Source organism: Filicampus tigris, chromosome 21 (assembly GCF_054856515.1).
Source record: "Filicampus tigris isolate MCC_2025a chromosome 21, RoL_Ftig_1.0, whole genome shotgun sequence".
Lineage (NCBI taxonomy): Eukaryota > Metazoa > Chordata > Actinopteri > Syngnathiformes > Syngnathidae > Filicampus > Filicampus tigris.
This window is the reverse complement of record NC_141237.1, coordinates 1,139,412-1,153,267: the sequence shown is the minus strand read 5'-3', so window position 1 is coordinate 1,153,267 and position 13,856 is coordinate 1,139,412. Positions and strand designations below refer to the sequence as shown.

The 13,856-nt window shown below is 48.6% G+C and overlaps 1 protein-coding gene across 1 annotated transcript in view; it reads left to right on the top strand.

Moving 5' to 3' along the window:
• The window catches only part of cdh19 (cadherin 19, type 2), a 71,739-nt gene extending 57,883 nt beyond the window's left edge, over nt 1–13,856 (top strand). Inside the window, 13 exon segments of the mRNA XM_086021326.1 lie at nt 345–454; nt 1,322–1,563; nt 1,623–1,917; nt 4,020–4,139; nt 5,019–5,186; nt 5,843–6,033; nt 6,253–6,506; nt 7,894–8,030; nt 8,135–8,256; nt 9,308–9,425; nt 10,113–10,364; nt 12,391–12,683; nt 12,685–13,856. Coding sequence (XP_085877452.1) covers nt 1,339–1,563; nt 1,623–1,917; nt 4,020–4,139; nt 5,019–5,186; nt 5,843–6,033; nt 6,253–6,506; nt 7,894–8,030; nt 8,135–8,256; nt 9,308–9,425; nt 10,113–10,364; nt 12,391–12,683; nt 12,685–12,864 — 2,355 coding nt within the window. The 5' untranslated portion in view covers nt 345–454; nt 1,322–1,338 and the 3' untranslated portion in view covers nt 12,865–13,856.

Genomic DNA, 13,856 nt, shown 5'->3' with positions numbered 1-13,856 from the left:
TTATACCCTGCAATCATCCATCACTGTTTAATCAACTCTATATATTCATATTTTGTTATTGCTATGCTTGTTTGCTAACCATTTATCATGTGCGCTTAATTTCCACGCAGCGTTTAATGAAACTGAGCCAATTTCGCCACAACAGACTTTCCCCATCCCCCCCGCCCCCCCGACGTCTTTAACGCACATTTGTACAACAAAGTGCAGAGAGCTTGCTAATGTAGTTGGCATAATTAATGTTTTGCTTTTGAGACCGTTGCATCTTTAATATGCTCATTCTGCAATCTCTGCGAACTGTACAGAACATTCTCTTTTCCTCTCTGTGTCACTCACACAATTTGCAGGGCCATGACTACGCACACAAGATGGGAAACGCTGCTGCCTGGACGCCGACAGATTGGGCCGCTGGCATGAGGGATTCGACGCTTACAACCTCCTCTTGTGTGTTTCTTTGGTAGGCCCAGAACGTGAATGCAGAGACGCACATGGCAAAGCAGTTTTCTCCTCTTGTCCGATTTCAAACAGAGGACAGTGGGGCTGTCTCTGACCACCTGGGGGGAAAAAAAGCTAGTCGGATAACTCTTGCCAACATAAACAGTGGGTTACCAGTGAAGGCGGCAAAAATGATGATTGGGATTAGTCATATTATGTTGGGGGTGAGTGGCAGAAGTTAAGAAAAGTTCCACGTGTCCTGGTTGAAGCCAGGTACGGTGCTTACATGACGGCTGTACAGTGTATCGCTGGAAGGCAGCGCGTTGCCCTGTGCAGGTTGCCAGTCGGGGAGCGGTGGGAGGGATTAAGTGCAACAAATCATTATTGAGCCAAAGGGGGTGCTGTATTGTTGTTGTTGTTTAAGAAGAAAAAAAAGTTTCATCCAAGTACTGTATGGTAAGACTCTTCTCTCGCTTGTTGAAATGAAAAGAAATAACCTTTCAAATTTGAGATGCGCTGGGATTGAATTTAGGGCCGAAAAATATGATGGAAACATCTGGCTTAATTTGTCCACAATTTGTATTTATTTATTACCTCATTGACCTAGCTCATCTGTCCAAAATGAGATGTTTGTGAGCCAATTTTAGCATCATGCACAGTTTGAACATTGAAACTGCGCATAAATAAAGGAACATTTAAATCTAAATGGTAATGATTCAATAAAATGTATCACGCATAAAAGATGCATGTTAGATTTGTGTGTGTGTGTGTGTGTGTGTGTGTAAATGATTCAATTCAAACATACTAAAGTGGAATAGGAATTCTTATTTCTATGTTTCTATTTTATTCAGCACTTTAAAATGGCTCAATTTGACCCGCAACATGACAGGATGGTTTAAAGCAAGCATGGGAGCTGCAGAGGACACTCAAGTGAGGAGCGTGTTGGCAGCCCTGACGCTGCTGTCCCTGCTGAGCCACGCCAACGGCATCGCCGAGGGCCCGGAGGCCCACCGCTCGGCCCTGTCCACGGGCCCAAAGTCCACCGGGCAGCACCATCGCCACAAGAGAGGCTGGATCTGGAAGCAGCTGTTTGTCCCGGAGGAAGACCCCACGCCTCGCGTCATCGGCCAGGTACTGAACCCCCGCCACGTCCTTCACGCTCAAAACTCATTGAGGCTTTCGTCACGCAGCTGAAATCGGATTCTGACCGCGGGGAGTTTGGCATCCAATACATCCTGTCAGGGGAAGGCGCCGGCGACATGTTTGAGATCGACGAGTATTCGGGCGAGATCCGGACGCTGAAGAAGCTGGACCGCGAGGAGAAGGCCTTCTACGTGCTCCAAGCGCAAGCCATCAACAGGCTCTCCCGGGAGCCGGAGGAACCCCAGTCGGAGTTCATCATCAAGGTGCAGGACATCAACGACAACGCGCCGCAGTTCTACAACCAGCCGTACGTGGCCAGCGTGCCCGAGATGTGCCCGACTGGTACGTTTGGCACACTGACTCAATGTGATGTTAGCATAGCAACATTATGTTTGCAATACTAGGCTATAGTTTTGTTTGTCCATTAGCCACATTAGCTTTGCATAGTGGTATTAGATTTTCCAAAAATAATAGTCACATTCACTTTACACAACATAGCAACATTCACTTTACACTCGGGCTGCAACTACAACTCAGTGTGATGTATGTTAGCATAGCAACATTAGCTTAGCTATAAATACCCCAAGTATGTTAGTATAGCAATGTTTGCTTTGCACTACCGTATGAATGCTAGCCTAGCAATGCTAGCTTTGCACGAGTCAGGTAGCATAATGTTAACATTGCTCTATCATAAGTATATTAGCATAGCAACATTAGCTTTGTTAGAGCGAATATATGTTGGCATAGCAACCTTAGCTTTACTTGACTACAAGTTAGGCTATCATCATCATATGAAATGTGTTCATTGCAACGTTAGCTTTTTAAAACCGTAAATTTGTTAGCACTGTGACATTAGTTTCACACTTCCATAAGTACGTTAGCATAACATTTACTTTGCGCTGCATTGTGTTAGCAAAGCAACAGCGTTGCGCTACCGCCCGGCATCCCAGCCTCACCACAGTCATCGTAAATAAATTCTTTATTATTATTTCCGCAGATGCGCTTTTCAAGGCAAATTTATATCCTGGCTGCAGATTAAAAGTAGAAGGTTATATGAATGTCTGTCATCTGTCCACATGCAGGAAGTTAAATGTATTGCTTTCTCTATCATGGCTCGGATGCCTTTTTCTTCTTAAGTAATGTTATTACAGCCGCTGCCCTTTCATAGCGCAAACATTAGCATTTCAATTTATGTGTAATCTGCCTTTTGCAGTATAATATCTCCCTCCTAATAAATCATAATGTATTTGGCTCGGAATGAGGGAGCGGGGCGACGCTTGAACGCAGACGACTTTCGAATACGAAACATGCGGAAAGAGGCTCAGGAGGTGATTTTAAAAACACGAGGTTGGCTGCAGAGGCCAAGCCTTACAAGGCAACCCATCACGGACGTTTTGTCAACGGGCCATTCCGGCCCAGCTGCACTGGCACATAACGCTGAAAAAAAAAGTAAAATGACGGCACTTTTTTTTTCTTAAAGCAATAATCCCATCCTCACCTTGAAAAGTACTTAAGTATTTTATAAGACATCTCTGAAAAGTGTGCTTGGTTGCAAAAGAAGGTACAGGCACGCTTTGAATTACGACGTACGTGACCTACGACGTTTCCACGATGCCCGTGCCTCTTCCTACGCAGTCAATATTCGGGTTAAAGTCAAAATTCCGATTTGTGAAACATTCTGAATATCCCGTTTACATGATTGAGCGGACAGAGTTGCTCCGGCATTTGAATAACCCACTGTGTACGGCACGGGTCTTCTATCCTGTTCCCCGAGGGCCGGTGTCCTACCTGTTTTCCATCTGTCCCTGCTGCAACACACACCTGATTCAAATGATCGGGATCGGTATCCAGCTTCTGCAGACCTTTGGTGGATATCTGTAGCAGGGAGAGATGGAAAACAGGCAGGACACCGGCCCTCGAGGAACAGGATTGAAGACTCCTGGTGTACGGCGACACAGTAATGCTAAGTACAGCATCTTATTATTTTATTTGAATGTATTTTCGTTTTTTTATACAAAGTATTTTGACGTAAATTTCGACTTCAAATCCGACTTACGCGGAAATTCGTGTTACATGGCCAGTGAAGGAACGGAACTCGTTCGTAAAACGAGGATTCCCTGTAGTCATACTTGTTTGATCATCCATAATTCGTCTGGCACATTTGCTGTCGTAAAGAAAATCTGTCGTTGGTGGTTCTTATCGACTTCATCGGCGGTTGTAGGAATGACGTATGGCTGTTTCATTTAAAAGTAACATCCAATACAGTACGTACAATAACCGTTTTCATGAGCTTTTCAAGCCGGCTTTGGCCCAAAATTAGGCTGCGGTGGCGGCTTTACAAGTTTTACATGCAGGAAAAAGCCTGTCATAATCCCTTTATTCCCTTGTTGAGTTGAACTGCTGCCCCCAGCTATCTGACTGCACCCCCCCATGTCCCCCGACAGGCACCACCGTGGTCCAGGTGACGGCCACAGATGCTGACGATCCCATGTTTGGCAACAACGCCAAGCTCATCTACTCCATCCTGCAGGGGGAGCCCTACTTCTCTGTGGAGCCAAAGACAGGTGCGACACTGAATGTCAGGTCAAACTGATCATGTCGCGCTACATGCAGATGACTTGAGGATGTGAATTCCATTCTGAGGTGACTGACCGATCCCAGATTAAGCGCTAAAAACTAGATGGATGAAGGTGATAGTGACGGATAGTGTAGCCGTACGCTTGGCTGGCTCTTGTACAAATGCACTACTGTGATTGATTTGGTGACCAATCCAGGGTGTAGTCTGCCTTTCCTCCACAGTTAACTGGGAATGACCAACTTCCCTGAGACCATGAGCAGGAAAAATAGTAGAAGGACATTATTCATGTGGTGGTTCAGGTCCCACTAAGTGACTGTGAGGTGTGTCCATCGAAATTTGTGATTGATTGGCAACCTAGCCACGGTGTAGCATTCCTTTGCCACCATTTAACAGGGATGAACCAACTTCCCTGCCCACAACCCTGACCAGCAGAAGTGGTAAAAAAAAAAAAAAAAAGAATGGATGGATGATTCCAAAGACGGGAGAGAAGTTGTTACTCCCTTCCTCTTCATTCAAATCACTTTCTAAATGTAGCTCTCATTTATTGATGTTATCATGCTACTTTTCCAAAACGGTTGCTCTCCCCACCATGGCCAGATCATTGTTATGCCTCGCAGCGCTTCCCACACACGCCGTTGACCTTTAATGAGCCGCCACGTGTTTAAATGCAATGCAGTGCCTGAACCCGGGCGGCTTTAGGTGGCCGTTTGGCCTAAAGCATAGTTTAACCTACGCAGTCAACCTTACAATTCTTCCGATGCATTTTATAACAACTAATTAACCAAGAATTGGCTCATTCACGTACGGTTGTTCTTGTTGAGATCGGTAGGGTCATCATTCCTCTCCTAACTTCCTGCTCCCGCAGGGATAATCGTAACTTCCTGGCCCGACATGGACCGCGAGGCCAAGGAGCAGTACCTGGTGGTGGTCCAGGTGAAGGACATGCTGGGCCTGAGCGGCGGCCACTCGGCCTCCGCCACCGTCAGCGTCAGCCTGAGCGACATCAACGATAACGGGCCCATCTTCCAGCACCGTGAGTCCCACTTCCGTGGAAAACCGGGAAAAACAAATCCATGAACGGCCACCGCAAGCGAGGCGAGCCTAGTCTGACTGAAGTCAACCGTTATGTAGTCTCTGACAACAAGTGCGGGACATGTTGACGATTATTGCCTACGACCAGACTTTTATCCAACTATCAATGTATCTGGCTATCTGCCTGTCTGTCTGTTGCCTCATTGTTTTTTCAGAAATGGGGGCAATCTATCAATCCATCGACTTCCGACTTTGGAATGAAAAGCAATAAGACGGGAGGGGGCGGGGGTAGTGGGCGTCCTCGTCCGGCTCATCTGCATGTCGCCCCGTGGACGGCTCCAATCCTTCACACGTCGTTTTATGACCTTTGGAAACAAACCTTCCCGGTGATAAAGCTCGCCGATGGGATGCTCCGGGAAAAAAATCAATTCTGCAGGAGTGAGACGAGGACCCGTCGTCGTCACGTCCGCGTTCGCGGACGCTTATAAATGTTGTATTGCTGCACTTGTGTCTGAACGGTGACCTCTGTTTTGTCACATGACATGACAACACGGATGCAATCAATAATAAAATCCTAACCACGAAAATTGTAAACATTACATATGGAGGCCCTTTCCTGGATGTTCCGTTGACACATATCCATCATTCTCATTTCAGATCTATACACCTTCGCCATACCCGAAGACGCTGCGGTGGGGACCACCGTGGGCAGGGTAAAGGCGGACGACGCCGACGTTGGCATCAACGCCAAGATGAACTACAGCCTGCAGTTGGACCTGGAAGAGAATGCCGCATTCACCATACACACCGACCTGCTGACACAAGAGGGAGTAATTCTGCTGGCCAAGGTGATTCAGTCCCACTCCAATAAAAGTCTCTTCATATTTGGGGACAATCGGAAATGGTTTTTACAGTCATGATCAGAATCACAGAGGGTGCTTGGGCACCACCCCTCGGTGATCACGTCACTTTGTAATTCCAAATCTTTGTCATGAAATGTAAATGTTTGAAAATATACTTAGATCTTCTTGTGGGTGACTAAATGACAAGCCTATGTCCCACTGCAGCCGTTGGACTACGAGACCAAGCGCCGCTACGTGATGGTGGCGGAGGCCATTAACGAGGAAGTGGACCCCCGCTTCCTGTCCCCGGACGAGTTCTCGGACCGGACCACGCTGAAGATCATGGTGGGTGACGTGGACGAGCCGCCCGTCTTCCTTTCGGCACTCTACGAGTGGAAGGTGGCGGAGAACGTGGCGGCAGGGATTGCCATCGGCGTGGTCAGCGCCCGGGATGCCGACGCCGCCAACGACGCCGTCAGGTAACTTTTAAACGATGGCGGCGTAGTCTCTCAATCTGTGTAGCAAAAATCCAATGGACAGACAATGATGTATTCTTTAGAGCAGGGATTCTTTAAGTACCGTGCACTAAAGGGCTGGCTCCCTTTAGTGGTAGGCAAAATAATTCAATGAAATGTTCAAATGGAGATCCATGTCACAGTGGTTTAATTTTTAAAAATGTTAAAGTGTATTCTCATTGTGTATTGGTCTTGGTGTTGTTCCTTCAACAACATCTCAGTCGTCTGATTGTGGTGGCCACCAAGCGTACGTATCGTTACTATCTTTTGTAAGCAGACGTTGGGGCGTTTTCATGTAAACGGAAGAAATCAAGACTGAAAATCAAGCTCGGTCTTGTGTCCCATTTTTCATACTTTTGATCTGAGCGTAAAATGCAATTGTGAAAAATACGTGGTTTGTTTGGCATTTTTGAATTGGATTGCGGTTTGAAAATGGAAAGAACAAATGATACATGGATTATTTCCCTCCGCGCAATGAAAAATGATTCAATTTCAAATGGTGTTACTTCCTGGGTGCATCGGTTTTTACCCTTGATCTCTGCATCCGCATCATATTTATCACATATTAGTTTAGTTGGAAATGAGCCCCGCTGAATAAATCATCGTGCTTTCTTTTCTTCATACCTCACAGGCTTTTCCTATCTTTTTTACGGTATTATCACAAAGCGACGTTAGCCAGGACGCGGGAATGTAATAAAGCGCCCTGCGAGGCTGCGTAGCGAATTGAGATTTGCTGTCATTTGCAAGTGAGGCACGTTTTCCTGCCTGGAGTCCGTCGGCGGCAAGCACGCCAGTGGCAGGTGCCGCACATCATCCGCCGCCCGCCGTCCATTAGTGTCCCTTTGGTGACGCTGTCACCGTGATGAATACATCCTGGCTGACATTTTAGGGCTTTGCAGAGTTCCACTAAAAATGATGAAGTTTGCTCTTGTTTTCCGCGTTGTTAGCGGCAATATTGGCCGGCCCGATGTGATTCATTGTAGGGCGTTCGTTGGGTTAATTCCGTTCCATAACACATAATAGATGATTGCACCGCTACTGTACTGTGATGTCAACGTGCTGCTTGTTTGGACGGATACGGATGCCTCCATTGTCTTGTACGGGGACGTTTTTATGGCTCCATTTGTTAGGCACACAAAGGCACGTTTCAGCGTGGCGTCTTCACTCTTGCGGTATATTGCCAAAAGTATTGGGCCACTGTGCATACGTGTACTGTATGTTTGTACGTGTGTGCATAGACAGTAGATCTTACCCTCATGATTATGGGGTGGGTGAAGTATCAACAAAATAATCCTACAGCAATGCGGGGGGAAAAAAAAATGTCGACGCCTGCCTGCGATTCCTCCACCAGATATTACTTTGATAAACACGGCGACGCGGCAAAGGCTTTCAGGATCGACCCCCTCAATGGAACCATCACCATCGCCGGGCCTCTGGACCGAGAGACGTCCGCCTGGCACAACCTGACGGTCGTCGCCAAGGAAGCCAGTAAGTCTTTGTGCCGGCGCGCCACCAAAAACATTCATCGGTCTCCAGTGCGATGCGGCAGGTCCAGTCTTAGTGGTAACGTCTCGCCGCTCTTCCTTTCTCAGCGCACAAGCGTTCTTCCTCCTCGGTCATGGCGTCCATCAAGGTGCTGGACATAAACGACAACGCGCCGCAGCTGGCCGGCCACTACCAGCCGTATATCTGCGAGGGGACGCAGGCCGGAGAGGTACGGACGTGATCGAGCGCTGATATGCTCGCGATTAACAACTGGCTGTACTGTCTATCTGGATTTCGCTGACTCGCGTCGACCCGGGAGGAAGCATGGAGAGAGCCATCGTCTGAGACGATCGAGTTAGTCACTAACAATGGGGCATGCGCACTGCTTAATAGAGGTGTCAAAATTCATCGACAACTAATCGATATCAAGAGCCATTAGCATGAAAATTGACAATTCCTCTGATTTCAGGATTAGTAATTACCCTCCCACTTCTGTAGTCGTTCATGAAAGCAGACTAGTTATCTTTTTTGGTGGATAAAAATATGACATTTGCCAACATCTGCTTTGACTTTGGAAAACAATGACGGAGCTAGTAAGTCAATCGGTGTCAAAAAGGTTGGTGAGGACAACATTGATCCCTCTCGTGTGTTATTGCTTAATAGTTGCTTTTTTTCTTTAAATCTCTAAACAATACCAAATAAACAACAATAATTGGTTAATAAACCGTAATCTGGAAAGAAATGTTTTTGCAATGCACTTAAAGGCAAAATAAAATTGGATCCAATTACACTGGTCAACAAATCATAAATCGCCTTATTAGTCCCGGAGCTTATTTTCGACGCTGATTTCCAAAATGGGATTCCCACAAGATCCTGTGCATGAAATGCATCCATTTACCCCCAGAAATGTATGATGCAGGGGTGTTTTAATCTTACGCCAAAAAAGGTTCACCTTGATGACTCGTACGGTTCAACTCCAAGCATCCCCGTGACGATCGTTGACTGAGTGATCTCATTTCCGATGCGTTTATGTCAGTCAGTCAAGTTAGTCGTCAGTACTAACGTGTCTTGAGATGATGATTTCCTGCGCTGGTTTTCCCTCATATTGGCCTCGTCAGTAGCGTTGGTCGTGAGCAGCAACGCGTCCTGCCTTGTGTTGTTTGACTTGCCGCAGGCATTGGCAACCCGCACGGCGTCGCTGCGCGCGTCCACGCCATTGCTGGCGGACCTGCCGCTTGCGTGCCGGCCTCTCAGGCCTCGCGTGTCTTTTTGTGTCTCAGCTCATTCAGCTGCTCAGCGCCACCGACGCCGACCAGCCTTCTGAGGGTCACCACTTCTACTTCTCCGCGGTCCCCGACAAGCACATCAATCCCAACTTCACCATTCGGGATAACCAAGGTCCTGTCGCCTTAACCCCCTCGCATGGATTGCGTGGCTTTTTTATCGCTGGTCACCAATCACAACGACGCAGGCGAAATGCGTCAGTGGATCTGGACAAGGTTGAGGGCAGGACACGATCGCAGTTTTCCTGCTTGGAAATTTGAGAATCAAGTTCAATGGAAGGAAAAATGTAGCATTTGCTATAATGAGTCGGAAAATATTTTTGGATGCGTGCTATGAAAATGTTATGCCGCAACGTCTTCACCCTGACTTTGAAATGCTAAACAATGTTGTTGTTTCTTAAATGCGAGTTGGAATTGCGGCGTGGTAGCGGGAAACCCGCTGCTCAATCCACCGCGCGTTGAAAAAGGAAAATGCAGCACAAAAGTGAATTTTGTTGTTTGTGAAAAGGAAGGAGCTTGAGCTGCGCATGAAATGAGCGGCCGCCGCTCAATCTCCCGTCCGCTTGGTGCCATGTTCCATTCTTAAAGCTCCAGCAAGTATTGGAACAGATATTCCAAATGTGCTTTTACACATGCTGAATATTTGATTTTCTCTCTCAGCTTTGAAATGTGTTCCATATTCACCCGAGCAGCTTATTCCCCCCCCCCCCCCCCCCCCCCCTAAAAATATCAGCACTCACATGTTTTTTTCAAGCGCGTTGACTGAAAAGCGTCTCCCCCTTCCCCTCCCCGTCGCCTGCAGACAACACGGCGGGCATCGTGGCACGCAGGAGCACTTTCACGCGCAGGGACCGCAGCCGCTACCTCCTGCCCGTGGTGGTGACGGACAGCGGCTCGCCCGCCTTGTCCACTACCGCCACGCTGACCGTCAGCGTGTGCAGCTGCCAGCCCGCCGGCCACTGCCCCTCCGGGGGGGTGGAGGCCCTGGCCCTGTCCATGGGGGTCAGCTTGCCGACCTTCGTCGCGCTTCTCGCGTGCCTGCTCTTGGCCGCAGGTGAGCCCGCGACAACTCGGGATGGCCGGAGCGTGAAGAAGCATGACTCTTAACTGTGTTCCAGAATAGCTTGAAAAAGAAGCACGATATGAGATCGGCAGTAAAAGAAGCGCAGTGAAAGTGTCAAACGTGACCGAAGGGAGAAAAACATTCACGAGCGGCCCCATGCTTAGTCACATTTCATATTTTGCCCGATCCCAAGATGAGTCACTTTTTTTTTCTTTTTTTTTCTCCCAATCCCCCTCTTTTTCTCATCAATTAGTTGCAGCATGTCACTATTCGCAGTTGGCCCACTACCCCGTGAATAGTGGGGGTCCAGCCTAAGTGTAAATGAAGTTCATGAGCTTGGTCGCAAGTTCAAAGTACCACTGCGTTTTGAGGCCACAATTAAAAGCATTTTTCCCTGCACCCGCCCCGTTTAAGAAAAGAAGAAAAAAAAAAAAAAAAGTGTGGATTTGTTGGTTTGCTTTATCAGCAGATCCGCTGAAGTAGAGCGTCCCAGCCCGCCGCCGCCGCCGCCGCCGCCGCCATGGCAAGTACGCACAAACGTCTCCTAACAGCGGGAGTGACGGCCTTTCGTTTGCCAGCTCCAATGCGAGCGCGCTCTCACAATGCCCAAAGCCGACGGTGGCGAGATGCATTGCGGACGCAGGCTGACGTCTCCGGCATAGTGAAGAGCTTCATTATGACCTCTGCTGCTCGGTGTGGTCCCCGCGCCCACGCTATGAAAGATTAATGGCGATGCCCGCTATGCTAACACCCCTGACGGATGAGAGGATGGCTGCAGAAAAAAAAAAAAAAAAAAAGAGAAAAACAAATGCTGCTGCAGCCCGTCAGTGCAACACGCTTGAACTACAATGGCGCATCTCCCTCTAAGGTGCTCTTTTTTTTTTTTTTCTTTTTTCTTACCCTTGCTTGGCAGCATACGCTATCTGGCAAAAGTATTGGGACACACCTCTTGAATTCAATAATTCTTCAATCAGGGGTTATACAATACAATACATCTTTATTGACATAGCGCTTTTATAACAGCTTTAGCCGTCGGACAAAGCCTTGATAATTCTTCGTCTTGGCATCTAGTATGCTTCCGGTTTTGAAGGGAAAAGCGCGAGGGAGGTTCCCTCACGTTCCGAGCGCACAAAGCAAGCTGCTGGATGAGTTTGCTGTGGAAGAACGGCCCGAGAAATGCTCTTTGCGCTTTTCCAGAAGGTCCTTTGAACATCCGTTCAATGTCCTCGCTAAGGAGGCCAACGGGCCAAGGCGGGTTTCTCGGCGAGGTGGCATTGCATACTTGCAGAAAAGTGTCTGATAAGCGGTCGATATCCAACAGATACTCAAATGTCTTTCCATATTGCAGTCCTACTAGTGTACCCCTATTTCTTACGATGCGCGGGGAAATGAAAATGTCACGTGGAGTCCTGACTTGAATGCGCGTTCCTCTTCGTAACAAACTAAAAAGCCCGCAGTCGGGCAGAGGAACACGATTGTCATCTTTTTGGCGCCAAATACCCGCACGCCCGCACGGCTTTTTAGACTTTTACATCCGCGTCGGGTACATGGTGTGAGAACGACGGCAGTTGGTAAGTATGCTTCTCACTTTTGGAGCCACCAAAAGTTGAGGAACAGTCGGCTGTTCCGTGGCCAAGTAGGGCGGCCAATTTGTCTTTCTGGACCGCTGACAAAAGCAGCGAGGTGTATTGGCAAGTGTTTTGGGCAGTCTGCTGGTCTGCTCTTATTCTGCCGTTTTGAACTCTTCACAGTGCAGATGGACAATGACCCGAAGCAGACAGTGAAAGCGACCAAAGCCTTTTTGAAGGCAGAGATTTGATTCGTTCCATAACTTTTGGTCCCTTCACAAGTGCAGTCAAAGCAAACCTTGTCCGTGACCTTTAACATCCCTCGTGTTGACATTTCCAGCCAAAAAGATGAGAATTGTCACAATATTTACAGACCTGACAAGCTCCTGCCGATGTTTGCCTTTTTCCTTGCCAAGTCAAGATGTAACGGCGCCACGTTGTGTGTGCAGCGTCCTCCGTCCCGGCGCTGTTGCTGTGGCGGCACGGACGGCGCAAGCGCAAGGAGGCCGGCGAGCCGGAGCTGCCCGACGCCGCGTCGCGGGAGCTGTCGTACCCCGCCCAGGTCCAGGGCCTGCCGGTGGTCCCGCTGCGCCCGCACCCCGGGAGACGCGAGAGGAGGCCGGCGCGGGACCAAGTGCGGGCCAGCGTCCGCATGTCCCTGCGAGAGTCTCACCCGGTTGGGCCCGAGGACCACGTCTTCAGGCAATTCATCCTGGAGCGGCTGGACGAGGCGGACGCGGACCCCGCGCGCGCCGCCCTTTGACTGTCTGACGGCGTACGCCTACGAGGGCTCGGGATCCTCGGCCGGCTCGCTCAGCTCGCTGGAGTCGTGCGCTTCGGGGAGGCCGGCCTCGGCTCCCGGCTCGCCCTGGGCCAGACTGTCGCCGTGGTATGGCGCAGGGGAGGACGACAGCGTCTTCTGACCAAGCCCCGGACCAAGTGTGGCAAGACGCCGACCGGACCGAGGCGGTCGCGCTCACTCGCTGCCCATTTGCGGCGCTATTCTGCTCCAAGATGCTTCACTTCTACCACGCTGTGCTTCTTGATCGGGCTCACCGCTGCTCGCGCTTGGTCAAGGTTTTATTCTTGCTCTGTTTCTTTTTCAGGCTTTTGTGCGTATCACATCCATGCCTTGCGCCTCTTTTTCAGACGCGTGTGCGCTCCGCTCTCACGCGTTCCACACTTCACTCTGTGCTTCATTTTCTAGCTTTTGTGTTGGGTCTTCCTCCGCTGAGTTCCTCACCTTTGCATTCATCGTTCCTTTTCTCTGCTTCTTTTTCAGGATTTTGTGGCCCGTCGCGCTCTTGCCCTTGCTTCTTTTTCAGACTTATTTTTGTAGAACACCGCTCTCGAGCTCCCACTCCGTGCCTCATTGATCTTTTTCCCTGGCTTTTGTTTAGCATGCCGCTGTCAGGCTTCGTACTGCCATGGTCATGCTGAGCTTCTTTTTCAGGCGCACAGGCAGGCTTAACCCTAACCTCTTGTGTGCTAAACAAAAACCTGCAAAAGAAACACAAAGAGGGATCTGCCCCACGCATCTTGGATTATTAGCTAGCATTCCAAATCAGTCGGGTTACTCCATCTCGACTCTCACAGTTAGTTTTACCAAAGTAGTCTTTTAATTCATTTATGTAGAAATTTAACCCGAAGCACATTTTTCACATATTATTGTTCCAGTCGCTTTATGCTTTAATAATTTGCCTGTTAATATTTTTCTCGCTACTGTGTTATTCTCCCCGCGTAAAAGACCTACATGCAATATTACTGACCTGTAAATTTTCATTAGATACAAGATGCAATTTACAAGGGAATATTACATGCGGCGGGTGCGAACACTCGTCATAATTCACACATGAGCGAGTGCGAGCGCGTGTGCGGCAATGTATTTTTCTAAATAAAGATCATATTTCCTGAA